General features: G+C 39.1%; 1 protein-coding gene across 2 annotated transcripts in view; it reads left to right on the top strand.

The window, feature by feature from the left end:
• The first annotated feature begins 3,572 nt into the window (after positions 1-3,572).
• The window catches only part of trim9 (tripartite motif containing 9), a 46,836-nt gene continuing 33,919 nt past the window's right edge, over positions 3,573-16,489 (top strand). Inside the window, exon 1 of one of the 2 annotated variants that reach the window (XM_085342882.1) lies at positions 3,573-4,543. In XM_085342882.1, the coding sequence (XP_085199008.1) occupies positions 3,710-4,543 (834 nt within the window). In that variant the 5' untranslated portion in view covers positions 3,573-3,709. The remainder of the gene's footprint in view (positions 4,544-16,489) is intronic. The other variant, XM_085342881.1, reaches the window with a different exon arrangement.

The raw sequence follows: 16,489 nt of genomic DNA, 5'->3' as shown, positions 1-16,489 counted from the left end.
GAGCTGAATAGTTTCAACTGACAAAAGCGGCTTTTTATCTCTGTTAGTGATTCAGGTATTGAAGGTGAAACGATGAACTGTTGCATTAATGTACTTTTTCAAGAGCATTCAAAGGAGAGCAATGTTTGGACCCACCTCTTCAATGGCATATTGGAGCTAAAGGAAACCAAATTATACACTAACACCTGAATATATGCAGTAAACAAAACAATATGTATGCTTTTTCTGACACATAAACATGTATTTATACATAAACAGTGTGCAGTGACAATGTGTGGCCCTCACATACCTCAGACCATGCATACGCATATATTTAGAGCCAGTCAAGCCTTTGACGTCATTTAACATTATACAACATACATGCAGCAAATCACTTCATCAGAACCTCTGCGTGACTCAACAAAAGTGATGAATATGCATTTGTCTTTTGTACGTCTCGCTGGAATGTGTTTGATCAGCTCCCTGAAGACGGAGCATCTGTTCAGTGCAGCAGTTGCCATTATTGTGTTATTAATGTAGCAATATCTTGTTAACAACACATGCCTCCTCCCACTATAAGCACTGAATGATAGCTTCCACTGTAAAGCTGCCGTTGCTGGGAAGGTAGGAAACCTGCTTATAAATTAGCTGTCCAGTTAAAAAAAACACATTACTGTCACATCGGTATAAAATAAATGCTGCTGCAGAATGTTCCCAGGCTGGTGAAGTAGTTTCTGAAGTAATGTGCTCCATCTTTCATATGGCAATCAAAGAAATCCAAGTGCACGGGTTCTCCCTGTTTCCCTTCCATAAGAATGGCATCTTGGCTGTCATCCTTCCACTGAGAGCATTCCAGATGAGCCTTCAGTAAACATTTATGAAGATGCATCTCTCAGATCCTGTGTCAGGATTTTTTGTTTTCTTATATTTATTCAGATATTGTTCATCGCTGGAAGAAATGCACAATACTGTATGTTTAATAAAGCAATTCAAGTTATGAATAAACTTGGGCTGCCTTTTGTTTTGAAGACAGTTTTAAATACTCACTAATATGAACTGTGAGAAGAAAGATGATTTCAAAGCATTCATTGAAGGTTTATTAGAAATTAGATTTAATTTCTGTTCACTGAAAATGATGGGCCTGCTGTTTGGGATATTGCTGGGTATTTAAAGAATTAGCAATAAGAGTAATGGGAATTAAAATCTGCAGCTGTTATCTTTAAGTAAAACTCTTCAATGCTCATCAGTTATTTCTGGAAAAAATAACCAATTCATATTAGGTCATCATTGATAATTATGAATTATGAATCCGGTACCTGGTGGACTAAGACCACCAGGAACCGGAACAGCTTCTTCCCCACAGCTGTCAGACTCCTGAACTCTGCCTCCTGACATCTGACCCACGTTAAACACATGGACTGGACATACACACCCACAACCACCTACACACACACACACACAACGGACAACTGTACCCTCATACACACAATAATAACATGGACTGAACCACCACTCTCAACCACTTGCACTTCATATAGCCTCTGTAGAAATTATCCACATATCTCACTTATCTCAACTGCACTACTGTATAATTCTGGATAAATAATCATTCTGTTCAATACGATAATTTTTAATTCTACAACTGTTTATTACTTGCATAGTTCACATTTCTGTATAGCTGTATATCTCATATTTCTGTATAGTTTTTCATATTTATATCCTGTTCATAGCCTGTACATACTTATAGTTATAGCATATTCATAACATACCTTCATACTGTGTACATTATAACATACCATAATAGACCCATTTCTGTAATATACTCACATATCTATATTATAGCTAATATATGTTTGTAATATATCTATATCATGGCTAAAGCACTTCTGGATGGATGTAAACTGCATTTTGTTGCCTTGTACCTGTGACATGTGCAATGACAATAAAGTTGAATTCTATTTTATTCTATTCTATAATTAATAATTGTTTTATAATTAGAATTATATTCTCCCATAACTTGACCTTGTGGGGGGGGTTATGGTTTCTTGGTACTGTTGTCTTTTCTCTCCCATGTTGGTGCACATGAGGTCACTAAAAACATCAGAACGATCACAGACACAGGAGCATTCTGGGATGGGATCCATGAAAAGTAAAAAGAAATCTGTGAAGATTTCCCGGTGAGAGCTGCCTGGCCTGTGTGTCCTGGCAGAAGGAGAGTGTTGGCAATGAAGAACAAAAAAAAGAAAGAAAGAATACAAAGTAAAGATTTACTCAAACAGGAAGCTGCACTGTAGCCCCCAAATGAGGAGATTACACAGAGAACAACGCCATAATGCCAGAGGAGGCAGCGAGCATGCATCCAAAAATAGCTAATGGACTTGTAACAAACATTTGGTTGAAGTCAACACTGTATTTGGTTTAATCCAGGGATGCATTTGCAGGGATAAACTCACCATTTGTTGTATATTTTCACGAATCTGAGATGATAATGGGCAGAAACATTGACAGCACAGGAAGCTCTGGCAGAAATTAAACAACTCTTTGACAGTGTTGCAAAAGAGATGTTCAAAAACTCCGTTTTCCATTTTCCAGGTGATGCACTGAAAATGCAACTGTGTATGTGATTGTGTGGTTGTTCACACTCAAGTTTGACATATTTATCTGGAACTATGACAAACTGATTATGTTTAACAAAAATTTCCTAATTAATGCCATTTCTATTCCCAAACTTTCTTAGGAAATATGCTAATATAATCACACTAAGTGGCCTCATGTCGCCCTCTGGGCCTCTGAGAAAAAAGTATTCTTTTAAATGGGATTATTCCAATTCATTTCCCGGTCAACAGCTTCACTGAAGACTAGCTGCTCACGTTGCCATGGATGTCTCAAAAATGACTGAGGTATTTGGCCAGAGAAATAAAGAGGCTCTGGATACTCAAGGAAAAAAACACTTTGGAGTGCATTTGAGAGCCGCTGCTTTATCTTATCTCACAAGGTGTCAGTTTCCATGTTTTCGCTCAGCTTCAGCAGTGATCTTTGCTCCCTGTGCGGATGAAAGGAGCTTTTCAAACAGCAAGTTTGCAAGTTTATGTTGTGCAGCAGTTACAGAGAACTAAATACAGAAAATTAGTAATGATATAAATGTCAAATATTCTCTGGTTCTAATGTTATATCATACTCCCAAACTGTGTTATATCACTGCAATTTAGCTTTTGTTTCTTTCCTTAACCACTGGTTGGACAAATGTTTTTTTTTTACAGATGTCACATGTTAAATGAAAGCATATGAAGGACGGATGTTGAGTTCAGATTGTGTTTAGTAATCATTTTATTCTATTGATTTCCTTTTAAGGCTCTAAACAATTATCCTGTGCATTCACTGATGTCCACACGCATTAGTGTCTGCTGTGTATATCGCTCTAGAGCTCATTAACGGACCTTCACGCCGACAGTTCATTTGTCCAATGGTTGTTTGGAATCCACTGGTTGTCCAATAGCAATCCAGCCTGAGCTGACGCTGCGTGCTTATTGGTGAGTAGTGTTAGTATGCCTCCTTTTCGTTGATGCCTTTCATTTGGTCAAGGTTGCACTTGCAGTTTTAACAGCAGAACGCGACTGGAGCTTCGTTTACGCGCAAACAGAGAGAAGCCCGATCAGCCGAGGCTCTGCCGAAACTTCTCCCGTTTCTATTTGCACACCCCGGAGGAATCTCTCACCTCTCAGGAGCAACCATGGATGAAATGGAGGAAGAGTTAAAATGCCCTGTTTGCGGCTCATTTTACCGGGAGCCCATCATACTGCCGTGCTCCCATAACATTTGCTTAGCCTGTGCTCGGAATATTCTTGTGCAGACCCCCGACGCCGAGTCTCCACAGAGCAGCCGAGCCTCCGGGTCCGGGGTCTCCGATTATGATTACCTGGATTTGGATAAAATGAGTTTGTATAGTGAGGCGGACAGTGGCTACGGTTCCTACGGGGGCTTCGTGAGCGCTCCGACCACCCCTTGCCAAAAATCACCGAACGGGGTTCGGGTTTTCCCCCCGACTGTCCCTCAGCCGCAGCAGCAGCACCTTCTACCGCACCCCGGCTCCTTAACTCCGATCCCTCGTAACTCTTGCATCACCTGTCCGCAGTGTCACCGCAGCCTCATCCTGGATGACAGGGGACTCCGCGGGTTCCCCAAGAACAGGGTGCTGGAGGGGGTGGTGGACAGGTATCAGCAGAGCAAAGCGGCCGCTCTCAAATGTCAGCTCTGTGAGAAGAGTCCAAAGGAGGCCACCGTGATGTGCGAGCAGTGCGACGTCTTCTACTGCGACCCGTGCCGCCTGCGCTGCCATCCTCCCCGCGGTCCACTCGCCAAGCATCGCCTGGTGCCGCCGGCGCAGGGGCGGATAAGTCGCCGCGCCAGTCCCCGCAAAATTTCCACTTGCACAGAGCACGAACTGGAGAATCTCAGCATGTACTGTGTACAGTGCAAGATGCCTGTATGTTATCAGTGTTTGGAGGAAGGGAAACACGGCACGCATGAGGTCAAAGCTTTAGGCGCAATGTGGAAACTGCACAAGGTACGTGCGTAAAAATGATCGGGGTGCTAAGATTTGTCTTCGTCCCTTACAAGTGCGTCTGTTTCTGTCTTTATTTATGTTTTTGGCCGCTCTGTGCAATGATTCAACATCCTCTGAGCTGAGCAACAAGTCTGTGTTCGAAATAATTTGCGCTGTCGTGTCAGCTCTGCTTAGCATCCGGTAGAGAGGTACAGAGCTGTGGGGTGTTCGTTCTGCCGCTTTGGATTTAAATGAGTGTTTAACAATAGTAAGAGGATGCATTTTATTGCCTGATACACGGTCCAGCTTCATGTGACGCTGCCTTTAGCCAAACACTGCCAAACAAACCCGAAAGGCAGTGGCTCATTTTTAATTTTACCTCATAAGTGGACAAACTGGTGTCAAGCCAGCCTCCAATTCGAGACTTGCAGTCAAGCCAGCCTCCAGTTTGTTTTACGTTCCCTGTGTATTCAAAGTATTACGGGAATGGATGTGGAAACCGGATTTCAAAATAAAAGCCAACTTCGAGTGAATTAACAGATATGTTAAGAACATAATAACATATAATTTAGGCTTCTTTTTTTTTTTACAAACTCTAATGTTAGATCTATATGACACAGCCTTGTACCCTAATTGTGCCCTGTCACTATCAAGGCCATCTTATTTTGGATTTCAAAGTAAAAGCCCTGTGAATCTTCATTTTTGAACTACTCTTTCAATGACTTAATAATGCTCTTAAAAGCAAAAGTCGTATTTCCAAATACTATTTGAACTTTATATCAACACTTTCCAACCACAGTCTTTTTACAGTGATACCATATCAATATCAAGTCAGTCTGATTTTGCCTTTCATAGTAATGGCCCTTTGAAATTGTCCATAATTGACTTAATCTTCTAACGATTCAAAATGCTCTAAAATGAAAAGTTCTTGTTTCCACAGGGTAATTCCACCTTAGATCAACAGTATACAGCCCCACAGTGATACCATATCAATATCAAGTCATTCTGATTATGCCTTCCAAAATAAAAGCCTTTTTAAATTGTCCATAATTGACCTAACTTTCAGTGATTTCAAAATGTTTTAAAATGGAAATTTCCTGTTTCCACAGGGTAATTCCACCTTAGATCAACAGTATACAACCTCACGATGTTACCATATCAATATCAAAACATTCTGATATTGCTTTAAAAAATAAAAGCATTTTCAAACTGCCCATATCTGAGTTGCTCCTGGAACAATTTCAAAATGCTCTAAAATGGCACATTCCTGTTTCCACAGGGTAATTCCACTTTAGATCAACAGTATACAGCCCCACAGTGATACCATATCAATATCAAGTCATTCTGATTTTGCTCTCAAAAATAAAAGCCTTTTCAAATTGTCCATAATTGACCTAACTTTCAGTGATTTCAAAATGCTCTAAAAAGGAAAATTCCTGTTTCCACAGGGTAATTCCACCTTAGATCAACAGTATCCAGCCCCACAGTGATACCATATCAATATCAAGTCATTCTGATTATGCCTTCCAAAATAAAAGCCTTTTTAAATTGTCCATAATTGACCTAACTTTCAGTGATTTCAAAATGCTCTAAAATGGAAATTTCCTGTTTCCACAGGGTAATTCCACCTTAGATCAACAGTATACAGCCCCACAGTGATACCATATCAATATCAAGTCATTCTGATTATGCCTTCCAAAATAAATGCCCTTTCAAATTGAGCATATACGGCCTACTTTTTTGACGATTTCAAAATGTTCTTAAACAGAATTTTGCTGTTTCCACAGGATAATTTCACTTTAGTTCAACAGTATACAACCTGATGATGTTACCATATCAATATCAAGTCATTCTGATTTTGCTTTCAAAAATAAAAGCATTTTCAAACTGCCCATATCTGACTTGATCCTGGAACAATTTCAAAATGCTCTAAAATGGAAAATTCCTGTTTCCACAGGGTAATTCCACCTTAGATCAACAGTATACAGCCCCACAGTGATACCATATCAATATCAAGTCATTCTGATTATGCCTTCCAAAATAAATGCCCTTTCAAATTGAGCATATATACGACCTACTTTTTTAACGATTTCAAAATGTTCTTAAAAATAATTTTGCTGTTTCCACAGGATAATTTCACTTTAGGTCAACAGTATACAACCTCACGATGTTACCATATCAATATCAAGTCATTCTGATTATGCCTTCCAAAATAAAAGACTTTTCAAATTGTCCACAATTGACCTAACTTTCAGTGATTTCAAAATGCTCTAAAATGGAAATTTCGTGTTTCCACAGGATAATTCCACTCCAGATCAACAGTATACAGCCCCACAGTGATACCATATTAATATCAAGTCATTCTGATTATGCCTTCCAAAATAAAAGACTTTTCAAATTGCCAAGATACGACCTACTCTTTTAAAGATTTCAAAATGCTCTAAAAGTGAAAATTGCTGTTTCCACAGGATAATTTCACTTTAGGTCAACAGTATACAACCTGACGATGTTACCACATCAATATCAAGTCATTCTGATTTTGCTTTCAAAAATAAAAGCATTTTCAAAATGCCCATATCTGACTTGATCCTGGAACAATTTCAAAATGCTCTAAAATGGAAAATTCCTGTTTCCACAGGGTAATTCCACCTTAGATCAACAGTATACAGCCCCACAGTGATACCATATCAATATCAAGTCATTCTGATTATGCCTTCCAAAATAAAAGACTTTTTAAATTGTCCATAATTGACCTAACTTTCAGTGATTTCAAAATGCTCTAAAATGGAAATTTCCTGTTTCCACAGGGTAATTCCACTTTAGATCAACAGTATACAGCCCCACAGTGATACCATATTAATATCAAGTCATTCTGATTTTGCCTTCCAAAGTAAAAGCCTTTTCAAATTGTCCACAATTGACCTAACTTTCAGTGATTTCAAAATGCTCTAAAATGGAAATTTCCTGTTTCCACAGGGTAATTCCACCTTAGATCAACAGTATACAGCCCCACAGTGATACCATATCAATATCAAGTCATTCTGATTATGCCTTCCAAAATAAATGCCCTTTCAAATTGAGCATATACGGCCTACTTTTTTGACGATTTCAAAATGTTCTTAAACAGAATTTTGCTGTTTCCACAGGATAATTTCACTTTAGGTCAACAGTATACAACCTCACGATGTTACCATATCAATTTCAAGTAATTCTGATTATGCCTTCCAAAATAATGGCCTGTTGAAAATGCCCATAATTTACCTAACTTTCAGTGATTTCAGAATGCTCTAAAAAGGAAGATTTCAGTTTCCACAGGGTAATTCCACTTTAGATCAACAGTATACAACCTCACGATGTTACCATGTCAATTTCAAGTCAGTCTGATTTTGCTTTTCAAAATAAAAGCTTTTTCAATTTGCCCATATATGACTTACTCTTGGAGCGAATTCAAAATGCTCTAAGATGGAAAATTGCTGTTTCCACAGCATAATTCCACTTTAGATCAATAGTATCCAACCCCACAGTGATACCATATCAATATCAAATCAGTCTGATGTTGCCTTCCAAAATAAAAGACTTTTCAAATTGCCGATATACGACCTACTCTTTTAAAGAATGCAGAACGCTCTAAAAATGAAACTTGCTCTTTCCACAGGATGAATCCATGTTAGATCAAAAGTGTACATCCACACCATGGTACTACTTCAATTTCAAGTCATTCTGATTTTGCCTTCCAAAATAATGGCCTGTTGAAAATGCCAATAACTTACCTAACTTTCAGTGATTTCGGAATGCTCTAAAAAGGAAATTTTCTGTTTCCACAGAATAATTTCACTTTAAATCAACAGTATACAACCCCACAGAGATACGATGTTAAGATCAAGTCACTCTGATTTTGCCTTCCAAAATAAAAGTATTTTCAAATTGCCCGTAGACGACCTACTCGTTTAACAATTTCAAAATGCTCTTAAATTGAAAGATGCTGTTTCCACAGGATAATTCCACTTTAGATCAACAGTATCCAACCCGACAGTAAAACCATGTAAATTTCATGTTGGTCTGATTTCGCCTTTCAAATTAATGGCCCGTCGAATTTGTCCATATGTGATATACTCTTTCAATTATTTCAGAATGTTTTAAAAATGAAAATTGCTGTTTCAACACATATTGGGTTTTCATTTTGAAAAGCAAAATCAGACTCAATTGATTATGACAGAATTGAATCATAAAGATGATGTAAAAGGAAGCTGAAATTGCCACTAGGTTGTAATTGATAGTACATTTATATTTTAAGTCTGTGGAAAGATGTCATTCTAAATAAAGAAATTACAAAACAGCTTGCAAACCAACCATGACATCTTTCCACAGACTTAAAATATAAACGTACTATCAATTACAACCTAGTGGCAATTTCAGCTTCCTTTTACATCATCTTTATGATTCAATTCTGTCATAATCAATTGAGTCTGATTTTGCTTTTCAAAATGAAAACCCAATATGTGTTGAAACAGCAATTTTCATTTTTAAAACATTCTGAAATAATTGAAAGAGTATATCACATATGGACAAATTCGACGGGCCATTAATTTGAAAGGCGAAATCAGACCAACATGAAATTTACATGGTTTTACTGTCGGGTTGGATACTGTTGATCTAAAGTGGAATTATCCTGTGGAAACAGCATCTTTCAATTTAAGAGCATTTTGAAATTGTTAAACGAGTAGGTCGTCTACGGGCAATTTGAAAATACTTTTATTTTGGAAGGCAAAATCAGAGTGACTTGATCTTAACATCGTATCTCTGTGGGGTTGTATACTGTTGATTTAAAGTGAAATTATTCTGTGGAAACAGAAAATTTCCTTTTTAGAGCATTCCGAAATCACTGAAAGTTAGGTCAATTATGGACAATTTAAAAAGGCTTTTATTTTGGAAGGCATAATCAGAATGACTTGATATTGATATGGTATCACTGTGGGGCTGGATACTGTTGATCTAAGGTGGAATTACCCTGTGGAAACAGGAATTTTCCTTTTTAGAGCATTTTGAAATCACTGAAAGTTAGGTCAATTATGGACAATTTGAAAAGGCTTTTATTTTTGAGAGCAAAATCAGAATGACTTGATATTGATATGGTATCACTGTGGGGCTGTATACTGTTGATCTAAAGTGGAATTACCCTGTGGAAACAGGAATGTGCCATTTTAGAGCATTTTGAAATTGTTCCAGGAGCAACTCAGATATGGGCAGTTTGAAAATGCTTTTATTTTTTAAAGCAATATCAGAATGTTTTGATATTGATATGGTAACATCGTGAGGTTGTATACTGTTGATCTAAGGTGGAATTACCCTGTGGAAACAGGAAATTTCCATTTTAAAACATTTTGAAATCACTGAAAGTTAGGTCAATTATGGACAATTTAAAAAGGCTTTTATTTTGGAAGGCATAATCAGAATGACTTGATATTGATATGGTATCACTGTGGGGCTGTATACTGTTGATCTAAGGTGGAATTACCCTGTGGAAACAAGAATTTTTCATTTTAGAGCATTTTGAATCGTTAGAAGATTAAGTCAATTATGGACAATTTCAAAGGGCCATTACTATGAAAGGCAAAATCAGACTGACTTGATATTGATATGGTATCACTGTAAAAAGACTGTGGTTGGAAAGTGTTGATATAAAGTTCAAATAGTATTTGGAAATACGACTTTTGCTTTTAAGAGCATTATTAAGTCATTGAAAGAGTAGTTCAAAAATGAAGATTCACAGGGCTTTTACTTTGAAATCCAAAATAAGATGGCCTTGATAGTGACAGGGCACAATTAGGGTACAAGGCTGTGTCATATAGATCTAACATTAGAGTTTGTAAAAAAAAAAAAAAAAAGCCTAAATTATATGTTATTATGTTCTTAACATATCTGTTAATTCACTCGAAGTTGGCTTTTATTTTGAAATCCGGTTTCCACATCCATTCCCGTAATACTTTGAATACACAGGGAACGTAAAACAAACTGGAGGCTGGCTTGACTGCAAGTCTCGAATTGGAGGCTGGCTTGACACAAGTGTGGAAAACTAGAAGCTGCTGTTTTCTGTTTGCATGACCATGTAAATGATGACCATCTGTCTCACGAGATGCCAACATCAAATTCCTTCAGTGCTTTGACAGCTCACAGGCGCCCTGAAGATCATTAGGCATGGCAAACACTGAAGCTATGCTTTATTGAGAATGGGGAGTGAAGCACAGATGCAGGCCTGTGGTGTGAATTGAGAAGCTATTTTGGAAGCTGAGTTGTTGTGGGCAGGAGAGGCAGAGCTGAGATTATCTACGCCTCTGCACCAGCAACCCTCACCTCCACACTCCAGCCTTCAATGAAGAAGGGAAGAATGTAGAGCTAGATATAACTCACACATGCACCCACACACACACACACACACACACACACACTCACACACACACACACAGGGAGCATGCTGTGTAGTGGAGGTGTCTCCTGGTTTCCATGATAAAACCAAAAAACAAACAAACAATGAATGTATTGAGTGCTGGTGCACAAGCAACACAAGCACATCATTATCTCCCCGTCCTCATCATTTATACTCAGCAATCTGGTTTTATATGTCTCCAGAACAACAATTTAAAAGCACCCCACTCCGATCATTCCTTGTAGGGAGATAGAGTGTCACTTCAGATGCGATAGACAACTGTAAAATTGCTGGGAATATCAGATGGGGTCGAACATTTCGCTCATATCAAATTTCCATCACATGAAAAGTTGCCAATCTGTTCTGCGTAATCATGCTTGGATGTAAAATGGGAAAAATAGTATTTTTAGAAACCAATCAGTGGTACCAGGAATTTTAGTGCCAATATTCAGCAGGTGGCACTTTTTTTTTTTTTTTTTTTTTTTTGACTGTATCTCACGGCACCTGGTTATTTCTGATCTATCATCTGATCATCTGAAGCTGCCCACGGAGCTGTGACAGATGGCTCAAAGCTCAGAGTTGGCAGAGCTGAGCATGGTCATCTTTGGGAGCTTCAGAGTATTCCTCACAATGTTCACTGGAGAAAAAGCTTTTTCACATCTTGATAAATAGTTACTGCAAAATGACAAGAATACAAACAAATATTCTATGTAACGATTAGAAATCTCAACTTATTTTAGCTTATTTACTGATTCCCCCCCCTCCAGTATGAAGTAGAGACTGACCAAACCTAGATTTCTGGCGCTAATGCCAAAATACAGACACAGGTTTATCAAACAATGTTGATTAAGTTACATTGCAAAGGGAAAATGATGGATTTGTGCCTTTTTAGGGGTCATTTCTCTTCTTCACTTGCACAAATATTAGAGATGGATCATCTCATAAAGCTTCACATTTTGCACACAGTCCTAGCTCTGTGTATTTCCTCCACCTGAGCATCTTTAAACCAGCATGATAGAATCTGGCCCCCTATGGAATCAAATTTTCACTCTCCTTACTGGGCAAGTAGCAGGCTTTACATTTTTCAGCATTTTCCCAAAAAGCCTACCTCTGGAAAGACGGGTTAATAAAAATGAACCAAAACAGCACAGTTGCAAACTTCAAGAAAACTATTTGAGCTTCAAGGTTTTTGCCGTAGCCATAGAAAAACCAACCAGTATTCAAAAAGCATGTCCTGCTTACCCATATACTTACACAGCCTTAGAAATGCCCATAAACATCTTGCATTCCCCTTCATGTTTAAACTGATCAAAGCTTTTGGTTGTTTGATCTGTGCGCTTTTGTGACTGAGCCGGCGAATTTTTCATCTTTGCTGTCTAATGCTGATGCACAAAGTACCACACTAAGGATCTTGATCTCGAATCCACACCTGCAGCATTTACACTTCAGAGCTGGAAATGTGGTGATATCATTTAAGAGGATCTGTTCTGTTTTTCAGTTGCATTTTTTCTTGTCTTTTTGAGCAGAAAAACAGTGATTTCTCCATCTTTCTGCAGCATTTCTCTCCTTGCTGTAAACGACTTTAACCACCTGCTGCCATAACAGCCAAATCCCTCTTCCTGAAGTACAAAGCAGCAAAGGTCTCTAAGATACTGGACCCCATGAGGAATCCACCCCACATGCTTTACACTTCTCCCCTCTGCTGCGTTCTAAAAATGAATGCTGTTTCAGATCATTACTTGCGCTCTACATGCTTTCCTCCTGCATTAGTTCAAACGCATTCTTGGCTTCTCTTCTAGTCTCATAGGCAATAAAACACCCTGATTTATCTCCAAGCTCTCCTTTTGGTCACTCTAAACCAAAATGGTCATCAAGAAAGAGCAGAAATGAAAGAGTGACTTTGTACTGGAAGGTTTTATGTGGTGGCAGGACTTTAGTGTTGATCTCCATGAATCACATTAAAAAGAGTAAAGGGGTATCATCAGTGTGTTAAATTGCTACACAGTGAGTGGTCCTCAACTCTTCACGGATGTCATAACAGGTCACTGAATGCAATCCAAGTCACGGTCTGCCACTCATTATGTTTAGTGGCAATTAAAGGTGATTAATCAAACTGAATGTACTGCATGTGTGTGTGTGTGTGTAGAAAATAGGTAACAGATTGCAGCAGATTCTTTTTCCTGCTACAGGAAGGGAGATAAATCAAGAGGTTTGACTTTGAGGGTTTGCACATGTGCTATCTTTTATCTTTACTCCTATTAAGAAAAAAAGGTCTAACAGAAAGTGACACTAAGTTAACCCAAACTGATGCTCTACAAGCTCTCATTCAAGGTGGCCCCAAAAGCAAGCTAATGAGGACAGACAGAACAGGTCACGTGGCCGGGAAACATTTTAAAGTCTTGTTTCAGCCTTGAAGCTGATGTAATTACTTGTAATTTCTTGGTAGAAGAAGAAGCTACCTGGAGCTTCTGTTAAACTCAGTGAGAGAGAAGGAAAAGCCTTAAAAATTCACATACAAGAAGCAGGTTATTTGTCCTTTCCTGCTTTAACCCTTCTGTCGGACTGTCGGGACAGCCACATAAAGAGAAGCAGAAAAAAACTGTCCAATACTGTATTTAATTAGTAATGAGAAGGATGTGTCATGCTTACAGTTAATTATTGCACAAATGTTTCAACTCAAAGGTGTTTTGCATGATGGCTTCGTTCAAAATACGCTTACTGGACACTTTATTAGTTACAGCCTCCCATTTCTGGTATGGACTTTCTTTCACCTTCAGAACTGCCTTAGCAAAGTGCTGGAAAAATTCCCCAGAGATTCTGGTTTATATTGACATGATAGCATCACATTGTTGCTGCAGATCTGCTGGTTGTTCATCTCCTGTCCCACCAAATCCCAAAGCTGCTCTGCTGGACTGAGATTTGGTGACTATCGAGTCCAGTTGAGTACAGTGAACTTAGACCTCTCTGCATTGAATCATTGCTTGTTTTTAATCTCTGGCTCTCTTCCACAACATGTCTTTTGTCCTGGCTTCCTTCTCTCACCCCAACCACTCACGGCAGATGGCCCCGCCCCTCCCTGAGCCCAGTTCTGCCGGAGGTTTCTTCCTGTTAAAAGGGAGTTTTTCCTTCCCACTGTTGCCAAAGTGCTTGCTCATAGGGGGTCATAAGATTGTTGGGTTTTTCTCTGTGTATTATTGTAGGGTCTACCTTACAATATAAAGTGCCTTGAGGCAACTGTTGTTGTGATTTGGCGCTAAATAAATAAAATTGAATTGAATTGAACTCATTGTCATGTTGAAGAAGCCAGTTTGAGATTATTTGAGCTTTATGGCGTGTTATCCAGTTTGAACCACCACCGGCAGCCTAAAATGTTGATTAAAAGCAGGATGGCTCAATTTTTATGTTGTTTAAACCACTCTACCATCCACATGTTGCAGCAGAAATCAAGACTCATAACACCAGGCGAGGTTTTTCCAATATTATGTTATCCAGCTTTGGTGAGACGTGCAAATTGTTGCCTAATTCTCCTGTTCTTGGATGACAGAAGTGGTCTTCTGCTGCTGTAGCCATCTGTTTCAAATAACAAGCGGTTATTTGAATTGTTGTTTCCTTCCTACCAGCTCAAGGCAGCCAGCATTCTCCTCTGACCTCTGGCATCAACAAGGCATTTTTGCCTCTCACTGTTCCATTCGGCCCATTCTCTGTAAACCCTGGAGATGATTATGTGGGAAAATCCCAGTAGATCAGCAGTTTCTGAAATAGACCAGCCCAACCACGCCACGTTCAAGATCCTTTAAAACACCTTTCTTTCCCATTCTGATGCTCGGTTTGAACTTCAACAGGTCATCTTGACCATGTCTGCATACCTAATTGCATTGAGTTGCATTTTGCTGCTTTGAGCTGCCGTGTGATTGGTTGATTAGAAATTTATGTTAATAAGCAGTTGAACAGGTGTACCTAATAAAGTGTCTAGTTAGTGTAAGTGCATAAGAACATTGTTCAGTAATAGTCCAACGCCGTGCAGTGATACAGCTCACACTACCCTTAAATATGTCTTTTTTATAAGTGACTCTGTGTAGATAAAAGACACGGTTGCTCAATTGTTTAAGAAAGCACTAATAAATGCAGAGGGCAAAGTCAGGCCTGAGGTTTTTCAAGAATGAATTTTCACAGTGGGCGTAAGCTTCAGTGTCTTAAAGCCGTTTAGGTTGATGCTGCTCCATTAAAGGCGCTGATATTTACCCCTCAAGCTGCCATGTAAAGAGATTATCTGTGTAAATGTTAATGAAAGAGGGAGATAAGAAAGCAGCAAAATGAGAGCGATGAATGACCCCAAACACCCCAAAGAGAAGAAGTGAACCAGAGAATGAGCAGGAAGGAGAGGCAGAGCCGCACTGAAGGTCTCATCAGTGAGGTAAATGAGTCGGGTTTGCACAGAAAACACTGACATATTTTTATATAACTTCTCCGGGTGAGAACACAGACTGTCTGAATATTATAGCTTGCTCCAGGCATGGAACTGGAGAGAGATAAATGCCTAGAAAATCCACAGTGCCATTTCTCCTTTGTGACCCAACTGGGAAAGGAACAAACAAAGAGTTATTCTTTTCAGCTCAAGCAGTCAAATGTTTTAAACGGCATAATTTATTTTGCTCTGCTACATCTGGCTGCTCTGAAACAGTCAGCCCACATTATTAAATAGGGACACCAAAAAAGTGAGCTCAAACTGAGACGTGGGCAGCACAAGTTAAATCGTGCACTGACCTTGTTTTTGTTGGCATAACTCACAGATTTATCATCAGCATCATCAACATCATTGTCCTGACCATAAAGTGGCAAACCCTGAAGTGGCACTGATGTAATTATCATCAATCTGTTCTCAGAGTCTTGTCTAATTAGCTTCAAGTATGGATATAGCTGAACAATTAATTTAATAGGAAGAGTTACACGGTCCAGTTACGAAACAGTGTTCAGGCTTTTCAGTGACATCTGTAGGTTGTTTTTGCTTAAAGGAATGAAATAGACATGATGAACTGTCCAGGGCCTTCTACCTGGCACAAAATGTTGCTGTGACTGTGGCTCAGGTGGTAGAGCAGTTCGTCTACAAATACTCGGGCGAAATACTCAACCAAATACCCAAATCAGACCCGATGCATCCATCAGAGTCTGAGTGAGTGTTTCTCAAAGTGAATGTGTGCACGACTGGGTGAAAAGTACTCAACTTGAGTATAAAGGTGCAAGTACTAGTTTATCTACCTAATAGAGACTGTCATAGGCATCTTTGGCCTATGCCAAGACGACGATTCAAAATGCATTAAAAACAAACAATGCCAATATTTAGGCATACCCAAGTGGTTGAAGGATTCTGCATTCGCAACCTCAGAATCTCATCTCTGCTTTTTGTGGTTGATGTGTTCCGGTTGGCTTGATCAGGTGGTGGCCTCCAGCTCGGACTGGAGCAGTTCACAACTGAATGTGAAGTGGCATGTATGAGAATTAGCAGCACCGAGGGCATGGTCCTCAGCTGGATCAGGGTGGAGTGT

The sequence above is a fragment of the Diplotaxodon limnothrissa genome, linkage group LG19 (assembly GCF_057381915.1).
Source record: "Diplotaxodon limnothrissa isolate DT_005_m linkage group LG19, D_limnothrissa_male_GT1.1, whole genome shotgun sequence".
NCBI classification, from domain to species: Eukaryota; Metazoa; Chordata; class Actinopteri; order Cichliformes; family Cichlidae; genus Diplotaxodon; species Diplotaxodon limnothrissa.
This window is presented reverse-complemented; position numbering and strand designations above follow the sequence as displayed.